This window comes from Diaporthe amygdali (assembly GCF_026229845.1).
Source record: "Diaporthe amygdali strain CAA958 chromosome Unknown NODE_50_length_292117_cov_63_955086, whole genome shotgun sequence".
Classification (NCBI taxonomy): Eukaryota; Fungi; Ascomycota; class Sordariomycetes; order Diaporthales; family Diaporthaceae; genus Diaporthe; species Diaporthe amygdali.
The window spans coordinates 250,517-274,207 of NW_026517070.1; the positions used below are offsets into that span (position 1 = coordinate 250,517).

The 23,691-nt window shown below is 49.2% G+C and overlaps 4 protein-coding genes across 4 annotated transcripts; 2 read left to right on the forward strand and 2 right to left on the reverse strand.

Moving 5' to 3' along the window:
* Positions 1–1,380: 1,380 nt before the first annotated feature.
* J7T55_014708 (uncharacterized protein) lies at positions 1,381–4,833 on the reverse strand (the record flags this gene model as incomplete). The annotated part of the gene is made up of 3 exons (XM_053135022.1): positions 1,381–2,750; positions 2,806–4,690; positions 4,765–4,833. 3 exons carry the CDS (start codon positions 4,831–4,833, stop codon positions 1,381–1,383), a joined length of 3,324 nt encoding a protein of 1,107 aa, XP_052987341.1.
* Positions 4,834–8,821: 3,988 nt separating this feature from the next.
* J7T55_014710 (uncharacterized protein) lies at positions 8,822–10,303 on the reverse strand (the record flags this gene model as incomplete). The annotated part of the gene is made up of 5 exons (XM_053135023.1): positions 8,822–8,910; positions 8,963–9,158; positions 9,212–9,743; positions 9,808–9,965; positions 10,022–10,303. 5 exons carry the CDS (start codon positions 10,301–10,303, stop codon positions 8,822–8,824), a joined length of 1,257 nt encoding a protein of 418 aa, XP_052987342.1.
* Positions 10,304–13,731: 3,428 nt separating this feature from the next.
* Positions 13,732–19,266, forward strand: J7T55_014711 (uncharacterized protein; the record flags this gene model as incomplete). Its single annotated transcript, XM_053135024.1, has 8 exons — positions 13,732–13,911; positions 13,977–14,162; positions 14,228–17,849; positions 17,906–18,157; positions 18,390–18,463; positions 18,555–18,614; positions 18,688–18,827; positions 19,005–19,266. The coding sequence occupies 8 exons, from the start codon at positions 13,732–13,734 to the stop codon at positions 19,264–19,266; spliced, it is 4,776 nt and encodes a 1,591-aa protein (XP_052987343.1).
* Positions 19,267–20,660: 1,394 nt separating this feature from the next.
* Positions 20,661–21,258, forward strand: J7T55_014712 (uncharacterized protein; the record flags this gene model as incomplete). The annotated part of the gene is made up of 3 exons (XM_053135025.1): positions 20,661–20,791; positions 20,843–20,961; positions 21,023–21,258. The coding sequence occupies 3 exons, from the start codon at positions 20,661–20,663 to the stop codon at positions 21,256–21,258; spliced, it is 486 nt and encodes a 161-aa protein (XP_052987344.1).
* Positions 21,259–23,691: the final 2,433 nt, after the last annotated feature.

Here is a 23,691-nt window from a genome sequence, read left to right on the forward strand (position 1 = left end):
TATTATACTTGCATATACTTTCGGCTAATCATGTTGTGCAAAAGGCTAGTCATACACCGCACCTTGATGAGTTACATTCCGTGGCGGAGGGCAATCAATGCTTCATGCGGCATTGTGCGTATATCTATTTTGATCGCCGGTGCATAGGATACAGCCAGATTGCTACTTCCGTGGAAAGTTTGGGGTGAGCCCCATGACTACGCGAGCTGAGGGGAACAAGCGAAAACACCACTGTCGTGATCAGCCCGGCTAGGTCAAGGAGGTCGCATTGGGATTACAGCCTTTTGTTAGCCGAACCGTTCACGGGAGCGAGCTACGGCTAGCCACAACAGCCTGTAGCCACCTGGCACCTCTAATATAGCTATGCGCTCCGAGCTGCTGCCACACTCCGCTGTGTTGGGTGACAGGTGGGATACATCGCCGGAGACCAAATCAACGCGCGCAACCCCTTGTGCCCATCGGGGGAGCAAAGGCACTCCGTATCGTGTGCGAGTTGTCACTCGCCAGATCGATGGGCATCCCACGTGTGGCGAGCGAGTCAGGGGCGCCCGTCGGGGCCGCCCGCATGCGCCGAACGCGCCGGTGCCGAAGCCAGGCCAATTTGATGGTTGCTGTCCGTAATCACATGGGATGTACCCTGGGGAGGAGAGTGCCATTGTGTGACAAGAAAAAGCAAAATCTCGGTTGTGTCGGAGACGGAGACGGGCTAATGTATGCATTGGCATTACGTACCCGCGCCGGACATACCAGGGGTATTCTTCGCACCAACTAGGACCTGCACCGTTGTACTGCGGTTATGTTCCTCGTCTGGAAGCTTGGCTGTGGGCAGACCTTGGAAATGGTCGATGAGTTGATAACGTGGATTGACAAGTCGCATTCCTATTGCTCTTTACAAATGTACAAGCTTTGCCAAGTTACCTTTCATAAAGGCTTGTTCAGTCTGGCCATGATAAGATGTCTACTCACAATGTCTGACAAGCGTGGTATTGCGGTGAAATGGACTTCAGCAACGCTGACCAGCGATCTCAGGCTCATCCATCCGGAGCATGAGCCAACTTCCGAACATCTCTTGAAAGACTTGGATGTTTTGATTAAAAAAAAGTGAGTTGGGCTCGATGGCAAGATTAAAAGTACTCATATGTATTCTCATCTCTGGGTCATAACGTGTACTGTGAGTCCATCAAGTTTGACCGAAACACCATGCTCGAACAAACAGGACTGCCAGTATCTATATCCAGCGCACTTCCGTATATCAAAATACCAATATCGTTTTCCCATTTCCATAAACTCCCACCGTAAAAGGCCCTACTCGAGGCTCTTCACACTGTTTACTGACCCATGATGACCGCCCATATCGCAAAAGCAAGCCTTCCTCCAGCTTTACTGCAACAACAGCGCCTCCTCGTTCAGCACGCCAAACAAGCTCTCGACTTCCTTTCTAACAATCTTGAGCTCTTCAGCCACCTGACCTGTGACTAGCGCGTACGCGTACAGGAGCGCGTAGTCCTTTTCCTCCAGCTGCACCTGGCCCGCCAGACTCCCGCTGAGAGCCGAGTGGCCGGCGCTGTAGCTCCTTTTGCTACTGCTGCTGCCGCGCCTAGCCACCGAAGGGCTTTTTGGTGAGCCTGGGCCATCACCGTTGGTATGAGCATGGCCATTGTCATTAGTGCCGTTGACCTCTAGTTGTGTCGGTTCTCCTGCCTCAGCCGCCTCTCGCTCCTTCTTCTCTTTCAAGGCCGCGGCGTGCTCCTTGCGGAACAAGAAGATCTTACCGAGGAGCTCGTCCCGGATCCCCGTGACGCTGGGAATTGCGTCCGTAAGGGGATACTCGAGCATCAAGCAACTCGCCAAGACCTGGAAGACATGGCATATGCGCTCGCATAGCACAGCACGCTCCCTCGCCGTGAACAACAGTAGCGCCTTCTCTCCGTCCGACAGTTGGCCGCGGCGTTGGGTGACTAGACTCATGGCGTAAAATGCGTCAAGCAGCCTGTTCGTGCTGCGCATGATCCGCCCCGTGGCCTCGTAGGGGAATGGCCCACGGAGCTCGAACTCGGAAAGCGCGGATTGCCGGAAGACCTCCAGGCGAGAGGCGTATCGCTGCATCGCAGCTTGTTCACCCGACTTGAGGTAGGAGCGCGAGCAGTCGCTGCGTAGAAGAATGGCCAGTGGCCCACGCTTCCAGATAAGTCCCATCTGCAGGTAGAGCACCGAGATACCCTCGCGAAACTTTTTGCGAGCAGAGATAGGCCAGACGAGCCTGCAAACAATCAAACCCCAGAGGATGCCTGCAGAAACGGCAAGCGCTCGGTGCAGACAGATTTCGCCAATATAAGGTGTCTCGCCGCCTTCATCGTCGTCATCGTCCTCAACTTTATTCGCTATAAGGTAGGCGTACAGCAGAGAGACGTTGTAGGCGAGGAGCACAGTTCGGCCGAAAGAGACCTTATTCTGGACGATAACGATCCAGAAGCTTCCAAACGCAACAAGAGCGCCGAGAAATAGGAGCGCAACACCGTTGCCTTGGCTGACGGTCCAGTTAATGACCGCAAATATCACTCCGCATATAGTCGCCTGAATTCTGGTGGTACCAGTGGTATTGGCAGCGCCAACGGTCATGGAACACACGATCATGAAAGACAGCAGGCCCCATTCGCCTCTCCAGTGCATGTATATAGGCTTGGTCTCGGGTATGAAGGCAAGCATAGCGTAGAGCATGGCGCCAACGCCAACTTTGATGCCGAATCGAACTGTTAAGCCATACTGTTAGTACGTATCTCACAAGCTTATCAAGAGTACACTTACTGTCATCCCTGGCTAGAAACCGCAGGAAAGTTAGGAACTTTTGTGACAACATTTTAACGACATCACTGGCCGAAGGCTCCGCGTCCCAGCTGAAAGTGTCCCTTCGTCGAATCATTTGGTCAGGGACTCCTCGTGGCAGCTGCGACCTCCTAATCGGCCTGACCACCGCTTCTCGTTCTACCTCGAAAGGTAGCAGTGGAGCTCGAGTCTGTCGCTGATGAACTCCCTTCCACAAAGCCAGAAATTGCCAACTCCGCCGCTTGTGCTCAGTCGCGTACTTGAGGTCGTCCAAAACGTCCAGGTATTTGCTCATTTCCTCGCCGAAGCTCTGGAGGCTGAAACTGAAGTGACCACAAGCCGCAGCCACCTCCTCAAAGTCGGCTTTAATTTTCTCGGATCTCAATCGTCCATGTTCTATGTTCTTGTATAGTTCTTCAAGCGCCTTTGCCCTGTTTTCGTTGAATAATGCTAGCGCGTCGAAGAGACTCTGCCGGAAGTGGTCGTTGATGGTAATATCGTAATTCGGCGCCTCTCCGAATGGCGGCTCGCTCAGGACTTCCGATAATGTGAAAGCCAAGGACTTCATGGACGGCCCTAGCAACGCGATGAACAAGTTGAAGATGTCGCTCGGTGAACGAAAGACTGGAGTGCTACTGGGAGGGCCATTGACAGATTGTTCATCGTCACTCTCGTCCGAACCCTCATCGATGGCTGAGAGCGTGGGGAGATGACTCCTTAAGCTCGATGAGAAGGTCCGGTATAGGGACGGAGAAAGCTGGCCGGGCGAAACATTGCCAGATCCAGGCTCGGGGCCCTCTTTCAGCAGCGCGAACTGAGTATTGGCCGCGCTCCTCAAGCCACCGATCGATTGTGCCAAGTTCTCCATCGATTTGTAGACGGCCTTGTCCAATTGATATATCTTCTCATCGCCCACGAAGTAGTGCTCGAACTTTGCCTCCCTAAGATTCTTGGACATTTTGCCGTAGGCGGCATTGTATCCAGCCGAGGCCTTCGCGAATTCGGGTGTCGACCATTCCTCTTCTGAACCACTCAGGAAGCCATGCGTTATCATGGTCAACATCTCGCCGAGCGAGCTCGAGGCTTTGGTCATGCCGTCTCGCAGCTGTGCTCTTGCGGATGTCCTCCACAGTGTCAGATTGACAGCAACCGTGATAAAGATGCCGCAAATCAGCATCTTCAAGACCTGGACGATCTTCTGGTTCGAGAAGACGTGTTCCTGCACAGCGTTCTCCTTCGTCAAGATGCTGATCATAGATAGCGAAGCCAGAGTGCTCCCGACGTTGACCTGAGGGTTATTCATCCTCTGCTTCACCCATCCTACAAACCCGAAAGCGCCACCGACAAAAATCAAAAGAACCAGGGCATACGCCACAGCGACCATGTGCAGAGCCGAACCGAAGAAGACCGAGGTAGCCATCGAACATATGGACACAATCTCGGCGTAGATGACGGCTATAATGGCGATCAAGGTGCCTTCGATCATGGAGCCCGCCGTCCTCGACGGGTGGAAATAGACAGTGATGGTCGCAACGACATGCTTTCCGTCCGGCCTGCCCAGGAAGTCGGACAGTGGCTCCCATAAGGTGAACAGGCTCCCGAGGGAGTAGGCCAGGACGCATTTCATTACGCCCCTCCCGCTGGGAGACTTCAGCCACGCCCAGCTGTTGATAACGGATGCCTTGGCATTATGGCCGAGCGCATCTATTCTTTCGGAGAAGCTCTCGCGCGAGAAGAAAGGGCGAATCGAGACATGGCTGTCGCCGGTGTTGGTGCGACCGCGATCACGGAAGGCACCGCGCAAGGTGAACTGTCGTCGGGATCGCTGGCCTGTCTGTGGATCGATGAAGGTGCCATTTGGCATTTTCTGCCGGGGCGAGAATGGTCAGAGAGAAGCCATACAGCAGCTGGGCGCGAGGCAGGATATGTTTGACGACTTACACTCCTCTTGGAGGGCCTTTCAGCAGGCCCTGGCGGGCCGGCCGAGCGGGATGGGGACGACGAGCTCATTGCAAGCTCTCCTTCTACGCGACCTAAGTGCACGTCGCCTGGGGGTCCTGTCGAAAAAGCGAAAGCTCATGGTCTCTCTTCCATGAGAAGATGATAAAGTTTGAGGCTCAAGGCAAAGACGGCACTGGACTTTTGGGCGGTGGGTACTGGGCTGCAAGAGGATGGATGCCCAGGTGTGTTGCTGATTTTGGAATGGGCCCGCGACTGACGACGGCCTGGTCGCACTGGCCAAGCAAGTGACCAGTATGTTACCCACCCACGCCACCAGCCCACCCGTGCCGCTGGGATTTGCGGAGAAAGAGAGCCCAGCCCTGCAGAAGGCAATGGCTGGCATGGAGCTCCACTCCAGCTGTGATCCCTGGCCCGCATCGTGCGGTGCGAATCTAGCGCGGCCGGCTGCTGCCACCTTGGCGAACGCCACCCATGTTGCATCCCACTGTCGTCCGTCCCACTCAGGCTGCGCTCTTGCTGACTTCCCACACCATCTGGGCACTCTCATCAAGGTCACACACGCCATCCAACCACCACACAGAGTCGCCAGTGCTATCTACACATCTCATAGCTGCTCATGATACAACTCGCTGTTGCTGTTCTGCTACACTACATCATGTGCTACCATCGAAAGTCGAGACATCTATTCTACTCGTTCGAGCATGTTGTGTAGCATCGGCAGCGAAGCTATGCTAGGGATGAGGATTTCAGCTCACCGATCCATTCCGCAAGGCCCCCTTGACATATGAGATCATATTGTATTATTTTTATAAAATACCCACCTAGAAATCGTGTCCTGACTATCATCCTTCACAACATTATCGACTGTTGGAAGTGCGTCCTCTTCTGCTGTTCCCTTGTTGCCTAAATTATATGGCTAGGAGCATTGCCTAGGTTGATATATTTATTGGTTTCCCACCTCGGTCGTCCTCAGCAGATACTCGGTGCACCACTCCCTAGAGCATCTACAGTACAAGGTCTCAAAACCAGTCCAGCACCGTAATTTCAAGAAGACTCTCAATAACGTCCCTAGTAATTTCTACATGCATTGCTGCCCGGTGACTGAACATTCGTCAGCCTGGCGTATCCTGCATACAATGCGCTCCACGTCGCTTTTCCCAGCAAGTGCTTTTTCTTTCTTAAAGGAACAGTCCTGTAAGACATGAGGCAGATAGTGAGAGTAGGGACAAACTTTGCAAACACCATTTATATACGCCCATGTATATCGTATCCATCCCCCCAAAGAGCTCTGGGACTTTTGACCTGCAACACTTGGGCACGCCAGAATGCTTAGGCCTGCTCAATGCTGTCCCTCAGTCTAGATCCACATCCCCGGTTCGGAGCTGTGGTCCGTGCACTGGCCCCATTGTGACATCGAATGCTCGCTCCTCCTGCAAGTCACACCCGTCAAAAGTCTCGAGAGAGAGCTCATGTACAGGTCACACTGATTTGGCATTGGATTCCTATACGCAGTGTCTGACTCGCCTCCAATATCTCAGGATTACATCACACACTGCCGCGCAGGCTTTCCTTACCATCGAGGGTCGGGCCGAGCCAAGCAGAGCAACCCTGGCTCCTGGTCACATCTTCCAGAGTTTTTTCTGAAGCAGACAGTACTTCGCTAGTTTCTCCTCATCATCAAAAACTTTCCATGCGAAGGTTCCTGTCTACGATGGCTTCTGGAGCAAGGAAGTTCGCTCCTCTCAAGGAGGGGGCCGCTGCGAATACTCACCTGCCTAAACTGAGGGTGGGTCATTCTCTCTTTCACGCACACTCACATCTTTTCTAATTGTACTTGCGCAGGGAATTGTATTTGATGTTGATGGGACGCTCTGGTTCGTTACTTTTCAAGCTTGTCTTTTGGCCTTTCACTGCCTCCTGCTCTGGAAGTCCAGACTCGAGCTTTACAACATGAGGTGCAAGCACGTGCAGAACAGCATATGTACACTCATTCGACCAGTGGAGAACGTACTTGGAGAGAAGTATAAGAGAAACATCGAGGGAATAAGTGTCAAAATTTCTAATATATTACCAATTGTAGCCAACCCCAAAACTATATGTTCGGTGAGATGCGCAAGGCGCTCTCAATCACCAAAGAAATCGACATCCTCGAGCACATATACTCGCTTCCCACGCCCGAAGACCGAGAAAAGGCCATGGTAAGAGACCCTAAGGCCCCATTTGAGTCCGTTATCACTAGCTAATGCCCCTCTCAGGAGTCAGTCCGCGAAATTGAGCGCACTGCAATGTCCAAACAGCAGGCCCAGCCAGGCCTCGTCGAGCTGATGACCTATATCGACAGCAAGTCGCTGCCCAAGGGGATCTGCACGCGCAACTTCGACGCGCCCGTGGACCACCTGCTGACCAAGTTCCTCACGGCCGTGAAGCCGTTCCACCCGATCATCACGCGTGAGTTCCGGCCCCCGAAGCCCGACCCCGCGGGTATCTTGCACATCGCGCGCTCGTGGGGGCTCACGCAGCCCCGCGGCCGCGGCACGGCGGGCCACGGCGGGGAGGAGCCGCTAAGGAAGGTGTTCATGGACGACGGGGCCGAGGTCAGGTCCGAGGTCGTGGAGAACGGCGCCCGCGCGTCTGGGCAGGAGCGGGAGGGGAAGGATGATGAGGCCGATGCTAGCGGGCTGATCATGGTGGGCGATTCGATAGACGACATGACGGCCGGTCGCAGAGCGGGCGCGGCAACCGTGCTGCTTGTCAACCCCGCGAATGAGCACTTGGCTGAGCACGAACATACCGACCTGGTGATAGGCCGGCTGGACGATTTGATTCGTCACCTGGAGGATGGGTTCACTGGAAGGGAGACGCGATGAAGGGCATCAGGAAGCCTTTTTGTCCATTGTCGTCGCTTGGCCTGTGGGTCCTAAGGGGTGTTCTCGATGGCTGGAGATGGTTTTATACCGTAGACTCACTTGGGGGCATTGGCCTCAATTTCTGGCATGATAGATTTCGCCTGACGGGACCGGGCATGATGGGGGTTTCGCCTTAGATCGTAGATAAAGATCAGTCTGATGAGAAGCATGTGAGCTGCCTATTCATCCAAGCAACCCCGGGGAGTCCGGGACATCATGGAATATTGCGAGCCAAACGTGCCGAGCATTCAACCACATCGTATTCAGGTTGTCTAAGTCTGGGCTATGTGCCCTACAGGCCAGCAGCCTTTTGTCTTTCCTCCCTTTCCAAATGCTGCCAGCCGGCCAAATAGACAAGAATTGCCAAGCCCTGAACATGTTTCTCCACGCTTGCTTCCACACAACGCTGCAAGATGGTCGGACCCCTCAAACAAAAACCGTCGCAAATGCCGAAATGCACAGTTGCCCCCAATGTTTCCACTCCTGATAGTTGCCGTCCCTTTGGAGACTCGCAGGAGCAGACGTGCTCGAGAGAACTGTTGTGACAATGTTCAAAAGTCCTAGGGCGCCTGTGGTGCCTCGGGACAGATCCTTCGAAGCCGGTTACGCCGGGTTAATGCAAGAATAACTACCATGTAAGTAGAAGGTGAGAGATCTGTACTCTTTTTAAAGCTTTGTGCAGCCAGACTGTGCTTCAATAAGTTCAGAAAGAAAAGTGAGATCAATCCATGATGGGGTTGGGAGGCGGAAATTAGAAGGTGCCAGTTCGCGGGCCTGTCGGGTCCTTTGAGTGGCGCGTGACTTGGGAACATAAGAAAGCGTGTCCTATTCTCGCCTTACTTGGTTTGGATATCCCATTCCGTATGCACTAGTCGAGCCCTGTGGAATGCCAAAAGTCGCTTGCCGCCTGCTTCCTCGGATGCTGTTCCCAACTTCGTCGGGGGTTTGCGGTGTCTGTCTCCGTGGAGGTGGAGGTGGTAAGGGGCCGCCGGGAGGGGGACGAAGGGGCAGGGCAAAGGAAGTCTGCTTGTTGATCGAGCCCGCAGACGGGCTGGGACTGTGTCGACCAGGAGGCGGAGGTGGAGGCGGCATCATCTTCGGTATCGAGTTCGTCGTCGTTCCGCGTTGACCTAGTCCCGGATGTACAGGCGGTCCACCTGATCGGCCAGTGCTGCTCCCTGCCCCCCGTTCTGATCGTGTCGGGGATCGATTCGATACGCTGCTATATTGGTCACGAGGTGACATGATAGCGCCCACAATGGGAATCTCACCTGATGTGGGTGTTTCCAACGCGCGGTCATCCACGGCCGGGTCTGGAGAGTCCTTCGAGCGCAGTAAATCCTGAGAAGACGGGGAGAGCTGGGGCGCCAGGTGCGACTTGCGGTTGTCTCTCTCCATGAGGCTCACTGCCCACTCTCGGAGGTCGACAGGGGTTCTCTTGGCGGCCTGGACGAAGGGGTCCCGTTCCTAGACAGCATTAGCTTTCTGCGCACCGGTAAACAAGTCCCAATGTAACTCACGAAAAGCTCTTCGGGCGTCGGACGGTCATCTGGCGTCTTCTGCAAACACTTCTGGATCATGTCTTCCAAAATTGGTGGGAAGGCATCGCTCTTGGGAAGCTTGGGCGCTGGCTCGTGGACGATCTGCTGGAGCAGGTCGAGAATGCCAGCTGGCGCGCTCTCGGCGTCAGACAGCTGTTCGCTGGCGGCGAAGGGGAATTTGCCGATGGCGAGCTCCATTACGGACAGGCCAAAACTCCAGACGTCTGACTTGACTGTGTACTTCTCGCCTTGGATTCTCTCCGGAGCCATGTATGTGGATGTCCCAACAAAGGTATCAGCGACGGAATTGACCAGCTCTCCGGAGACACCAAAGTCGCAAAGCTTGATTTGACCACGAGAATTGACGAGGATGTTGGAGGGCTTGATGTCTCGGTGCATGATGTGGTGTTTCGAGTAAAGGTATGTTAAGCCGCCCAGAGTTGCCTCAGCGATCTTGCCCAGCACATCGACTCGGACTGGACCGAAGACTCGAGAGACCCGATCGAGCGAGCTTTGGGATCAAAGTCAGCACAGTATTCCATATTTGACACAGTAGACAAGAGACTGTAGCCTACCCAACATCCATATACTCCATACACATGATCACATCATTGTTGTCGTTGAGGAAAGCACCGTAGAAGGTGACAATGTGCTCGGAATGGCAACCGTGCATAATCTGAAGTTCTCGAACGATTCGCTTGCGCATCTCCCGCTTCGCTTCGACATGGATAACCTTGAATGGCGTTAGAAGAGGCGAGAAGAGGATTTCGAGTGGCGGAAGCGACTCACCTTGCGGGCCATGGTAGTGTTGGTGGGAATATGCTTGACCTTGCTCACGGTGCCGCCATTTCCAGAGCCCAGGTCCTTGATGATCTCGAGATCCTCTGGGCGCAGGTCGAGGTTGAACTCGATGCCAATCTCCAGCTGCGCTGAGGTATCCTCAGAGTAGTTGTTCCTGGAATGCCGGAAGTTGGCATTCTCGGAGGTGGGTGGTGGTTTGGGAGCTGCAGGCGTCAGGGCAAGACCCTTGACATTCTTGCGCTTCATAGAGCGAGGCGCGAAGTCGGCCATTGTGGCTAGGGTTGAATGACTTTCTGGATGGAGTCTTTGAATGTCGGTCGGAGGAGACGCGAAGTCGTCTCAAAAACCCTCGTGCAGGCCTCGGGTGGTTGCAAAGGCTGTATCAGCCTTGCGCTTGGAGGGGTAGTCTGACGGATGACCTGTTCGTTCCCAGTCACCTGCGAGACACCTCTGTTCCCGACTTGTTGGTGCAGGTGCCTGAACCTGAAGCCTCAGAAGTTGATCAATGATCGCGTAGCTCTAGTGCTGTTGAAACAGCTCTTTGAGAAGGCAGAAAGGTAGGTCGGAGGACGGTTGGGTAGCCAGACGGGGAGGTAGTTGTTCGCCTGGTGGGGGCCTTCTAAGCGGCAGGGTATCGATACCGGGGACTGTGCCGCTTTCATCAACGATGTTCCAATGCAGGCGGTAGGGTGAGCGGGAAATATGCAAACCTGGCTGTTCTTTTTCCAGATGCCAACGTTGTGGAGAGCTCTGCCTGTCAGTGTACAGAACCTGACGGTCTGCTCGATGAGAATGTCTTTTTTGCCTTGGTTGAAACACTGGCTAGTAGAAAAGAACAGGAGGAAACAAGTCCGAGGCCAGGTAGAGTGAAGGGTCGTTCGTTGGTTCCAACCCGCCCAAGTCTCGTCGGATTGGGTCCACTGAATCAGTGCAAGTGTCCGAGGTAGTGGGGTGTCAACTGGGCCTTCGCACGGGCGACACGGGCGAGATTCGACGCTGGTTTGCCCCCCGACAGAGAGTCGAGACCCAAAACAGACAAATTCTGATACTGCAGGCGGATACGACACCTCGCTTATTATGGATTCATGACTTCCGGTACGGCACGGTTCGCGGGCGATAGACTGTCGCGAATCGGGTCCCTGCTGCAACGGTCCTGCATGTCATGGAATGCGATTCGTCTTTTGACGCCGTCGGGGCGCATTTCTGCCGTCCAGTATTCTCGTTAGATACTACGGTAGCTTGCAAGCAGCCTGGCATGTACCACCCCCGACGAGAGCTGATGTGCACAGTGGCTGACTCTCAGGCCAGCTCGGTGATCGATCATGAGCTCCCCCCATTCCCCATCCCTTTCCCGCGCATGCCTCCCCAGCTTCTCTGTCTCTCTAGCTGCGTCCGGGCGAGGAGAGGAATAGGGGTTGACGAGGAGATGGATGCCATCCCAATGGTTCTAGTGGAGTTAAGCCATTGAGTGTGGCACGCCCAAAACGGGCTGGCGTCTCAAATACGGACACTAGCCCTCTCCATTGGCCATCCAATCTTCATTACGGCGTAGGTGCCGGTGCTGCGTGCCCAACAGGGGGCCGTCGGACGTGCACCCGTGAGCTCCCCATCAACACCTCAGCGGCTCAGTAACCGCTCTGTGTGGCTGGCTGTCCAGGCGCAAGCCCTTGCGGCAAACGGCCAACCCACTGCAGCAATGACGATGTCCCCCGAGGTGCTGCTCGAAACATTTTTGCTGTACGAGCAACCGCTGAGCCTGCCACTCCTGGCCCAGCACCAGGGTTGGTAGTTGTATCACATTGATAGAACATGGCGATATCCCAAACCGCATGACACGGGTTGCCGCAACGGGGGAGCAATCCGAAGACAAGCCCGTCCGTCCACCTGGAGGAACTTCGGCAGGGAAGCTGGGGCAAATCGCCATTTCTTCTATATTAACTTATGTAAGCTGTGTCTTTCAAGCCTCAAATTCGGCGTCAATATAAGTGCTAGAGGTATGCAAACCCCAAAGCAGCTCATGGAAGCAGTTCAAGCGTCGAGCCCAGCCTCAGGTACCTCGCCTCGATCGATGTCCGCAACAAGAGTTGCTGATTTCATGGTACATAACAAGTTTACCTGGATCCTTTGTCATCAAGGCATCCAGGGCCCATGTCGGCGATGGCTACGGGCGACATTCATGCCATTACCAGTACTCTGCTGCCCAGTGCCCTGCAACATATTGCCGACGTCACTTTCGCCTTCACTTAGATAGTCTCGTGCTCATGGGGCTTGTCCAGGGTGTCATAAAAACTCCTCGAAATGGCTCTCGACTCCGTGCCCACGGCTGATTAGGCTTGTCATGTCCATCAACCTTCCGATAACAATAGTCCGGCCCAACACTGGCTGCATGTTAGATGAAGAGGATCGGAAAAGACACCAGAACGTCTGTCAACTCAGACTCAAAAGAGCTGTCGCCGTCATTCTGTGGTCAACAATCTTATTCCTTTGAAAGATGCTGCCCTATACGATGTTTTTCTAAGGGTATAATGGTCAAGCTATACGCCAACGTTTCGAATCCCCACGAACTGTTTAACCTAGGCAATGTTCCTCAAAAGGGAAGTTCCTGCCCGTTCCACGATGGCCGTCGAAACATGGCTTCATATACTTCAAGCCTCGCCCCACGCTGTTCTGTGCGCCACCTACACTCTCGTATATAGAAGCTGTAGGGGGTTTGGTCTGGGGGCTGCAACCCTTGCAGTGTTTGCTGTTGCAAAGACACTAAATGCTGTTACCTCGACTTGGGGTTCATCCCAGCGAGAATGCGCCCTGCTACATTGTCTCGATTCTGACATGGCTTGGCCTGAACTGCTGTCGAGCCATGTGCAACAGTCTTGCCGTTGAATGGACGGTGTGACACATGCCCAGGTGTAGAGACTGCCACCATTAATTGTAGCAGATGTCACGAGGGTGCCAGTAATTGGATTGCTGCGCTGACTGCCCGGTCATGATAAGACTCGTCAAACCCCGTCCATTTTGTTTGGTGTGCTGCACAAGCAGGCAGTGTTGCCAGCAGAAACGTAAAGTGCTTTCCCAGCGCAATTGCTCCCCAGTACCATTGTCTTATGAGCAAAGTTGGACAAGCAAGGCAGTAAGTTCAGATGGCAACAAGTGACCTACCATTCACTGGTCGATGTGGAAGCTTCAGTGGCCATCATAGTTCAGTGACCAAAGTGAAGCAAATCCAAGCTAAGGGTTCCCAGAGAAGTTTAAACTGCAGCGCCAGGTGCCACCCCCCTAACCCCAACCCTTCCAGCCCCAGGCTAACATTCCCAAGCTGTTCCCCATAATTTTATCTAGCGTACCTTTTAGAGTGGTTTGGCTCACAGCCCGAGGCCGGCAGGCAAAAGACCCAGTACTGCTTTCAGCGCGGCCTGTGGTCGAGCTTACCTTGCTGGCTCCAAAAATTCCCCCGTTCAGCCCAAACAAACAGGCAACTTATCACTTTACTCCAGCTTCAGGCCGTCTCCTTCGACAGCCCATCTCAGCCTATCGGGTCTCCCTTGAGAGGCGGATCGACTCTTAGTTTCGAGTCTTTCAACCAACTTCCTTCCGAGCTGCCTGAGCCACCGGTTGCTTTGCGCAAGTTCACCCACGTCCCGTCAATAACCTCGCACCCTTTTCGGCAACAAAGAACACAAATTACTATCGCAACCGTCAAGATGAGCATGCAAGATTTGATCGACGACCGCGCTGAGCTGGATGATGAGGAAGACGAAGAATCCTTCGCTGGAGACGAAGATGGTGATGATGTTCAGCCTCGCCGCCGACAAGAGCGCCAACCTGTGGATGACTCCAGCGAGGAAGACGAGGACGACGATGACGAAGAGGAGGCACGAAAGGTAGGTGAAGAAGCGGGCTGAAATGTCCTGTTCCAGTTAGTCCCAAGCTGACCGGTCAATTGCAGATTCGCGAGGGGTTCATCATCGACGACGATGAAGACGAAGAAGCGAATGACTCCGATGAGCGAGAGCGTCGAAGACGTAGAAAGCGCAGGCGAGCGGAGCGCGACGAGGAGGCTCAGCTTGATGAGGAAGACTTAGACCTCATTGGTGAGGCCAACCCCGAGTTCCAGAGCAGAGAACAGTCTCAGGTACGGCTGAATACCTTACGCAGAACGATGATATGTACTGTTACATGCGCTAATACTGGCCACAGTCGCACTTCAAACGCCTCAAGCGCGGTCATCGCGATGAAGACCGTCACAATAAACGAACGGGCCGACTGGAGGAAATGTTCTCAGAAGACGAAGATGATGCCGTCGACGATCGCCAATACGCCCGCCCGAGCCACGGCCGCGCTGCCGTCGACGAGTTCGATGACTTCATCGAGGATGATTACGGCGATGAAGAGGAGCGCATCAGGCAGCAAGAGGATATGGAAGTCGCTCGTGGGCGTGATCGTCTTGATGTCGGCGACATGACCGGCCTGGACAAAGAGACACTAGAAGACATGGAAGCCATCTTCGGCAACGGCGAAGAGTATCTATGGGCTCTAGAGAAAGAGGAAGACGAGGAAGAAGGTGTCGAAGAACAGCAGCTCGAGCTCAAGGACGTTTTTGAACCTTCTCAGCTGACCGAGAGGCTTCTGACGGACGAGGACAACGAGATACGCGCCACAGACGAACCGGAGCGATTCCAGCTTGATCGGCGGCCATTCAAGAAGTCCCAGATCCAACCAGATCTAAAAGAAGAGACGAAATGGATATCGGATCAGATGTGGGCTTTCAAGAAGTACAACATGGACGAAATGCTGGAAGGTCACTTCGCCAAAGCCGTCAGCAAGGTTCTGGAGTTCTTTATCATCGACTCGGTCGAAGTGCCCTACGTGTTCCAGCACCGCAAGGACTATCTAATTCACGCCAGAAAGGCGAGAAACCCGGATTATAACCGGCGGGATCAGGATTCGTCTGAATTCATAGTACAAGCCGAGAAACTATTGAACCAGGATGACCTCTGGAAGATCCTGGAACTTGAAAGCAAATTCCGTGGGTTCGTTGAGAAGCGAGCAGCGCTAGAGAAGAATGTTGCCAGCCTCCGCGGCCTCGATGTGGAGGATAGCATGCTTGAAGAACAAATAACGGCGGCAAAGCAGATGGAAGAGCTTCAGGACTTGCTCGATTATGTCAACTTCAAATACTCGACTCAGTTGAAGGACGTCACAGCTACGGATGGCGAAGCACTCAAGCGACCTGGAGCCCGGTCATCTTTGTTTGACCGAGTCCGCAAGAGTAAGGCCTACGACTTTTTCCTGGCTTACGGCTTGCCCCCCGAGACCGTGGTATCCAATCGACTCAACGCGAAAATGAACAATCAGCGTGTTGTCGCTGATGACCCATCGGAGCATCCAGTCGACTTGGCAGACAGCTTGACGGACGGCGACTTCTCCACTGCCGATTCTGTGATTGGTGCTGCTCGTCAATTGTATGCCGAGGAGTTGTTTTCCAGTCCAAGGCTACGCAAGTGGATGCGTGAGCATTACTTTGGGAATGCTGTCTTCAACTGTCGTCGTACCGAAAAAGGCCTGCGCAGAATCGAAGAGTCGCACCCTTTCTATGAGATCAAATACGCCATCAATCTCCAGCCGCAAGATTTCGCTCGGAGGCCAGAACTTTTCTTGAAGATGATGAAGGCTGAAGAAGAAGGTCTGGTCGAGGTCAAGTTGTCCCTTCAGGATGAACGCGAATTGAGGCGACAGTTTTTCCAAGACTTTGCATCCGATAACTTCAGCGAGAAAGCAGACGCCTGGAACGACGAGCGCAAGAAGGTACTGGACTCCGCGCTGTCAAAGCTAGACAAAATGATGGTTAAAGCCGTTAAAGATGGTATGCGCACACAGTGCCAGGAATCTATTCTCAAGATTTGTCGAGAAGAATATACCCGCAGACTCGACCAAGCACCTTACAAGCCCAAGGGGATGGTTCTGGGCACAACGCCTCGCGTTCTCGCGCTTTCAAACGGAATGGGTGATCCGGGCCGAGAGAAGATCTCGTATGCTTGGGTCGAGGAAGACGGTCGCGTAATCGAATCCGGCCAGCTGGGTAACTTAGCTCGGGATGAGGAGGCTCGCGAACAGTTCGCAGAACTGGTTAGAAGACGAGAACCCGACGTCATCGCTGCCAGTGGGTTCTGCGCCGACACGCACAAACTCGTCAAGGACTTAGAGAACCTCGTCAACGAGAAGGGTCTCATGGGACCTGAATATGACGACCAGGAAACCAACGAACTCCGCACAGATTTGCTTGAAGTCATGGTTGTCAACGATGAGGTCGCCCGCCTCTACAAAGACAGTCCCCGAGCGATAGCTGAACACCCGACATTGCCCTCTCTCACCAGATACTGTGCTGCCCTTGCACACTATCTTCAGAACCCGCTCAAAGAGTATGCGGCACTAGGCAAAGATATAATATCGTTGTCTTTCCACCCTTGCCAAAACTTGCTCCCTCCAGAGAAGTTGAACAAGTACCTCGAGACGGCAATGGTGGACATGGTGAATCTCTGCGGTGTCGATATCAATGAGGCTGTTAAGGATCCCTACACTGCTAATCTGTTGCCGTACGTATCTGGTCTCGGCCCACGGAAAGCGCAAGCCGTCATCAAGGGCATCAACATGAATGGCGGTGTCGTGAACTCGCGAGACGAACTCGTGGGTGATCCCGACAACAACAAGCTCCCCGTCGTCGGCCCGAAGGTCTGGGACAACTGCGCCAGTTTCCTGTTTATCGAATACGACACCTCCAATCCCCATTCGGAACCGTTGGACAATACTCGAGTACACCCAGAGGATTACGAGCTCGGACGCAAGATGGCGGCTGACGCACTAGAACTCGACGAAGAAGATGTCAAAGCCGAGACCGACGAGAACGGACCTGGTGCTATTGTTCGTAAACTCTTCCGGGACGACGAGCAAGAAAAGGTCAACGAGCTTGTTCTTGAGGAATACGCTGAACAGCTGGAGGCGCAATACAGCCAGCGGAAGCGCGCAACGCTTGAGACTATCAGGGCGGAACTGCAGGCGCCATACGAAGAGTTGCGACGGCACTTCATGACCCTTAGTTCTGATGAGATATTCACTATGTTTACTGGAGAGACCAAGGAATCTCTGGCGGAGGACTCAATCATCCCCGTAAACGTTCGGATTGTCAAGGACGACTTCGCTATAGTCAGGCTTGACTGTGGCATCGAAGGTCGTATCGAAGCTCACGAGGTGTCATACCGTTCTTCAGTCAAGGATGTCCTGTCCGTCGGCCAAACGGTTCAGGCGAAACTTCTGGAGATTGACCGTAAGGCTTTTCTGGCCAAATTGACGGTCCGCGAGGATATGCTACGGCGACCCAATAGGAGGCACGATTATGACCGCAACATGTGGGACTTCCGACAAGAAGAAGAGGACAAGGAGGAGCTCAAAGAGAAGGATAGGACTACCGGCCGGACGCAGCGTGTCATCAAACATCCCCTATTCAAGCCCTTCAACGCCACACAAGCCGAAGAGTGGCTCGGATCCCAGTCCCCGGGAGAAGTAGTCATCAGGCCATCATCCAAGGGTAATGATCATCTTGCAATAACGTGGAAGGTGGCAGACGGCGTCTATCAGCACGTCGATGTGCTCGAACTGCAGAAGGAGAATGAATTCTCCGTCGGCCGTTTGCTCCGTGTGGGTGGCAAGCACTCGTACACCGATCTCGATGAGTTGATCGTCGACCACGTGAAGGCCATGGCCAAGAAGGTCTCTGAGTTGATGCAGAGCGAGAAGTTTCAAAAAGGCTCGAAGGCTGAGCTTGGTATGTCTCTCAGACCCCTACCCTATTCCTGCTTATCTGCTAACTGACCCGGGCAGAAAAATGGCTCACCACCTACATGGACGCCAACCCCAATCGTTCGAGCTACGCCTTCTGCATCGACAGTAAACATGCAGGCTACTTCTGGCTGTGCTTCAAGGCCAATAGAGCGTCACGGGTCATGGGCTGGCCGGTACGTGTCGTGCCGAACGGTTTCGAGTTCTTGAAGAACCAGTACCCAGATGTGAGGGCACTTACGAATGGTTTCAAGATGAGGTATCAAAGCGAGATCCAGCGCATTTCAGTGAATGGTGGCCGGTGATGAGGCGACGCGACGCAGAGGCTATGCCATGATGATATGGCTTGTATCTTATAACTTGACGAGCAATTCTCTCGCGCGTTGGGGGAAGGAGGGTTGCAAAAGTCTAGATGAGATGAGACCCGCCTACTAGGAACGATGAAGGCGGGCGAGGAATGATGAAAGGATATCTCCCTCAGCAATCGCAGAATGAGAACAGAATCTTGCACCTCGTGCGCAACCAGAGAGGAATAAAGGGCGCGAATTCCATCAGCGTCATTTCTATGTGCGGGGCCAATTTCATGTCGCAAGCGTTCGAGTATGCAAATCGATGATGCCCTATGTACATGACATGGTGCATGCCTAGATTCCCAATGAGCCGTTTTGCAATAACAAAACATCGAGGACAGAGCAGCATGTTGATCAATGGTGTCTACATGTCTGCAGCGCCCTATTCTTCAGTTTTACAGGTGTGTCGTGTGACGGAACTTTCATCGGTCTCTCAAGGAGGTTACTTAAGTGAAATACGCAGTACAACTACAGCCTAGGCATAACTTTGCAGCGCCCATCCCACTTCCGGATATTCGGTATCCTGAGTGGAATATGGCTGTGCTATGGTCACTTCCAACGTTCGAAGTTCTTCCTCAATGTCTAGCCCTCATCGCAGTCGCAGTGTCACTCCAGTCAGTGTGATCCAGTGATGAAGCGTTCTCATCATTTCATGACAGCTCCCTTGGGGCTCGAAGTACGGACGTGTGAGCGCAGAATTGACTGGCGATTATTGCTCGCAGCGTTTCTGGACCGTGCTCATCCATGTCTGACGCACAAGGAACCAATATGCAAGTGCAATGATACCCAAGGCCGGTACACCTCTCACCGGTGTCGGAACTGAATGTTCCTCTCTCCAATACTCGCCCAACCACGAACATGGTTGTGTCTTGTCCTTACAAGTCATTCCTCATCTGGTATATATTGACAGAGAGCATGGACTTCTCCAGAGTTGAGTCAGCTGAAATTCTGGCACCAAAAACAGAGGAAATGACACAACTCGCTCAGCCACGTCGTCTGTCAGTTGTTGCATGCATATTGCAACCCTCCCTCCTTTCTGCAAGCGCCGGCTGATTACTCTTTTAAGCATCCCAAGATCAAGAAGGAACCGTGACGAGACAAGTGACGTGAGCAAATTACCGTGCGGCCAAACGTCGCAGCGGTCCACCACATCAATCTGCGTTAGTCTGTTATTGTACGGACGGGTATCACAAGCAACATGACAGCCGCATCACCAACACTTATAAAGGGGCCACAAAACTAGAATTAAATCCAAAGACATAGATATTCAGCACTAATTTACACAACTTAGACGACGATAGCAATACAAGTTAAAAAGGGTTGTCCAGAGGCATCATCGGGTAAGTGATTTCATTGGTGAGCTAGAGTGATGATTTCGGTGGGAACAGACCCGTGCAAAATTCTGTGCTCAAAGGTCTCCAAGACTAGGGCCAGAGAAAAGACAACAAAAATATTCTGGTTCACTGTCATTTGTTCTCAGACATTTTAACTTGTCGATCCTTCTATTCCCGTAAATGCATGCAACAGTCCATGTGATATTTGAAGTGTGGCGCTCTCGTATAAAACCTCTTCCCTGTGACGGTACTCAAACAAAGAGAGCTGAACCTCAGAAACTGCAAAAACATTCATTTGGTCTTTCATTTGGCATACACCGCCATTGTGAGTATTCAGCTGCGGTAAGGTTTTGAAGAGCAAAATTTATGGAGTTTTCTGATTTGACAATTATCACGGAGACATGCTCACGCAGGCAATCATCTTCCCTTTAATTGACAGACTAGTCAAGTAGAATCCTCTGTTGAATGCCGGTCTTTTCGTTTTTCCCCATGCGTGTCTTTCCTATGTGCAAAGCAATTGGCACGTCACATTACTGACAGAAACAATTTTCTATCACTTGGCACTTCAAATGACTGCGCTGTTGGGGTGATTCTCTCTCTTTTCCCTAAGCTGAACACATCATCCCTTCTCGTCTTTCCCACCCTTAATTTCGTGCCGCTCCAGCCAGCCACTCCATACAGCTAGCCACTCACTACAGCCAGCCACTTCTCACGGCCAGCCATTGCCTACCGCCAGTAACTACTTTCATGTTTTGACGAGCTGGGAAAGATGCAGTATGCCGCTGTGGGTGACATCCGACAGACATTGCATATTTACTTTACCGCTGGACGGTGGATTCTACAGTCCAATCGTATCATGCTTCGTGAAAACCATCACCAGTATTGCAGAATACTTGCACATCACAGTATGTTACCATCAGTACTCTCTGCAGTCAAAGACGAACGAAAATATTTCTGTCCCCGTTGATTGTTGAGGACCGGGATTTTCTATAAATGTCCATGTTCTCTCCCACACACAAGAGACCACCATTTTCATCTTCATCATCTCAGCACCTCTGCAAAACACCAGAGCCAAAAAATCATCACTAAGCAACTTCACTCAAACTCTCCGCCATGTCAACTTTTGACGAAGCTAATGCGACTCCCTGGGCCGGAACCCCTGGTCTCTATGCAATTTTCAACATCGACGGCCAGACCGCACTTGACGAAGACCGCAACGGCAAGCCCCAGGTGATTCACGGATGGTCTGCGAACATCCTTCCCCAACAAATACAAAATACTAACACATTAAATAGGGAGTTTGGCGACTCATTCAACATTTCCAACGTCAACCAGCTCTGGCAGCTCGCTGACATTGGCGATGGGAAGTGGCTAATTATCAACAAGAAGACTGGCCAGTACCTTGCCGCCAAAGGTAATGTATCACACCATTTTGAAGAACTTTTTGGCCGATTTGAATAACATTTGCGACAAAGACGATGGTGGCGCCGTCGTCCCGCAGACAGGTGATGTCGATTTGAATGTGGCGCACTGGCGCATTACATTGGCTGAGGCCGGCAACTTGAAAAGGTTGTACATTTACAGTTGCAGGTTCAATGGCGATTGCCTGGCTCTTGACAATGGCAGCGGTAACAACGGCACGAAGATCAAGTGCACTACTCAGAACACAAAAAAGAAAGGGCAGGTGTGGGTCGTCAAGAAGCAGAACTAGGAAGGGAATCGGTGTCCCAACTGAAGACGTACGGCATCAAGACATCTATGCTAGGAAAGAAGAGGAAAGGTTCACGGTTTTGGAATCACCAGACATGTAAAACCCAAAAATATGCCTAAATATCTAACTACAGTCTCTCTTTATCTTGTTGTACCCGTTTCAGTGAAGTCCTTGTGTCCAAATGCACTATATAAGGAAAACACATTTGGCAATGGCTTCCTTGAGAAGCGTGATTTTAAATTTACAAGAGATCAGCCAGGAAGAAGCAAGAAGCAGTGACCTTTCCAGTGATATTCCGAGGTTCGAGGACACCTTGGGGTCCAAGGTCAAACAAATCCAAGTAAGTATGTCGACAAAGAGCGGTTTGAATGATAGCACAGACTTGTCTGGCATACGTGGTCTTCAATTCTCAGGAGTCTGAATTAGAATGCTAAGTATGTGGTTAGGAGTTGCTTATGTGAGGTGTGTGTGTTAATAGGTACAACTGAGTACCACTTTAACTTAGCCTTTTCTAGTTAATAAATTAACTAGCAAGGAATAAGTAGATAATATATATAATAGATAAATTAATATAATTGCTTTATTTATTATTTATTTTTTATATAATTAAAATATTTACTAATATTAATTAGTAGTTATAAGTATTATAAATCTTTAAAGTAGAAGAGGTTAATTTAATAAGGATTTCTTTAATATTTATATTCTTTTTATTAGCTAAGCGCTATATAAAAACCTTTACTTTTTTAAAATTCTTTAATATTATTAAACTTTTTAAGTAAATAGTTATAAAGGTTAACTGAATTAAGCAATATTCCCTATAATTATTATATATTTACTATTTTCTAAAAAATGCGCATTTAATATATATAAGTTATTTAATAAATTTTAAAATTAAAACATACTTTAAAAGCACTTAAACACTATAATATTTTTAATAACTTTTATATTTATTAAGTATTATATCTTATAATATTTGTATTAATATTATATATAAAAGTAAGTTATAAGCGTACTTTAAAAATAATAGTAGGTATTTAAAAATTAAAACTATTAGTGCTTAAAATTAGCAATACTTTAAATTTTTTTTTTAAATAATTATAAATTTATCCTTTTAATGTTTATAAATTTATTAAATTAAAATCTTAAAATTTACTTTTAATACTTTATTTATTTTTAATTATTTTTTTAATATAAATATTTTATATAATATTTATTACTATTTTTTAAATATTTTATATAATATTTATTATAGCTTTTTAATATAGCTAATGCTAGAGATAAGTATTTAGCCTTTATTAAAGAATACTTACTAAATAAACTATTTATTTAAATACTACTTAATTTAATATACTAAAGCTATATTATCCTAAACTTATAATTTACAGCTTTTATACAAGATATTATAATAAAATATTTAGTTATTTATTTAACAAATACTTTATTAAATTATATATAATAAAATATCTATAATAATAACTTATTTATTACTTATTAAAAGGATTTTTTTATATAAATATTAAGAATATTTAAAAGAGTTCTATTATTATACTAATAAAGTTTAAAAGTCTTTTTAAAAATATAAGGTATATTTATTAAATATAATAATTAGCTAATAGTATTATAATTACTTATACTAGCTTAAATTAAAAATAAATTATAATAAAGTAATAATAAGCTTTATAATATTCCTTTAGTATTAAAATTAAATATAAATAAATATTATAATTAATTATTAAAATAAAAATAAAATTTATAAAATTTAGTATTATTAGCTTTAAAATTAAGTTTAAAATTATAAAATTTATTATTAAGTTTAAGCTTAAAAGTAGAAAATTCTTAGTAACCTTTATAAAAGCTAAAATATTAAAATTCTTTTTTACTAAAATTAAAATTATAAGTTTTTTTATTTAAATTTTAAAAATAATTTAAATAATATAAATTATAAAATTTTATAAGTATAATATTATTTATTAAAAATTAGTATAAATAATTATTATTATTTAAAAAGTAAAAATAAAGCTTATACTAATAATATATATTATATTTAGTATAATTATAAAATATAGTATTAATATAGCAATTTTTATTAAATATAAAGTATAATTTATATAAAACTTTTTTATTTTAATATATTTTTAATAAATAACTAAATTTTATAAAGTTTATATAATTTATTAAAATGTTTAATTATTTTTAAAAGTATATTAAAAACTTATATAATTTATTAAATAATAAGATAAAAATGTTTTTTAATATTTACTATTATATATAATAATTATAGCTAGTTCCTAGCTAATAAACCTAGTAAGCGGGTTTATATTTAAGGAATATTTAAGGTAGTAATATTTTAAATAATATATAATAATAATAGATTAAAAGCTTTATAGCTATTTTAGGTAAATATTTAAATTAACTATTAAAAAGTTATCCTAA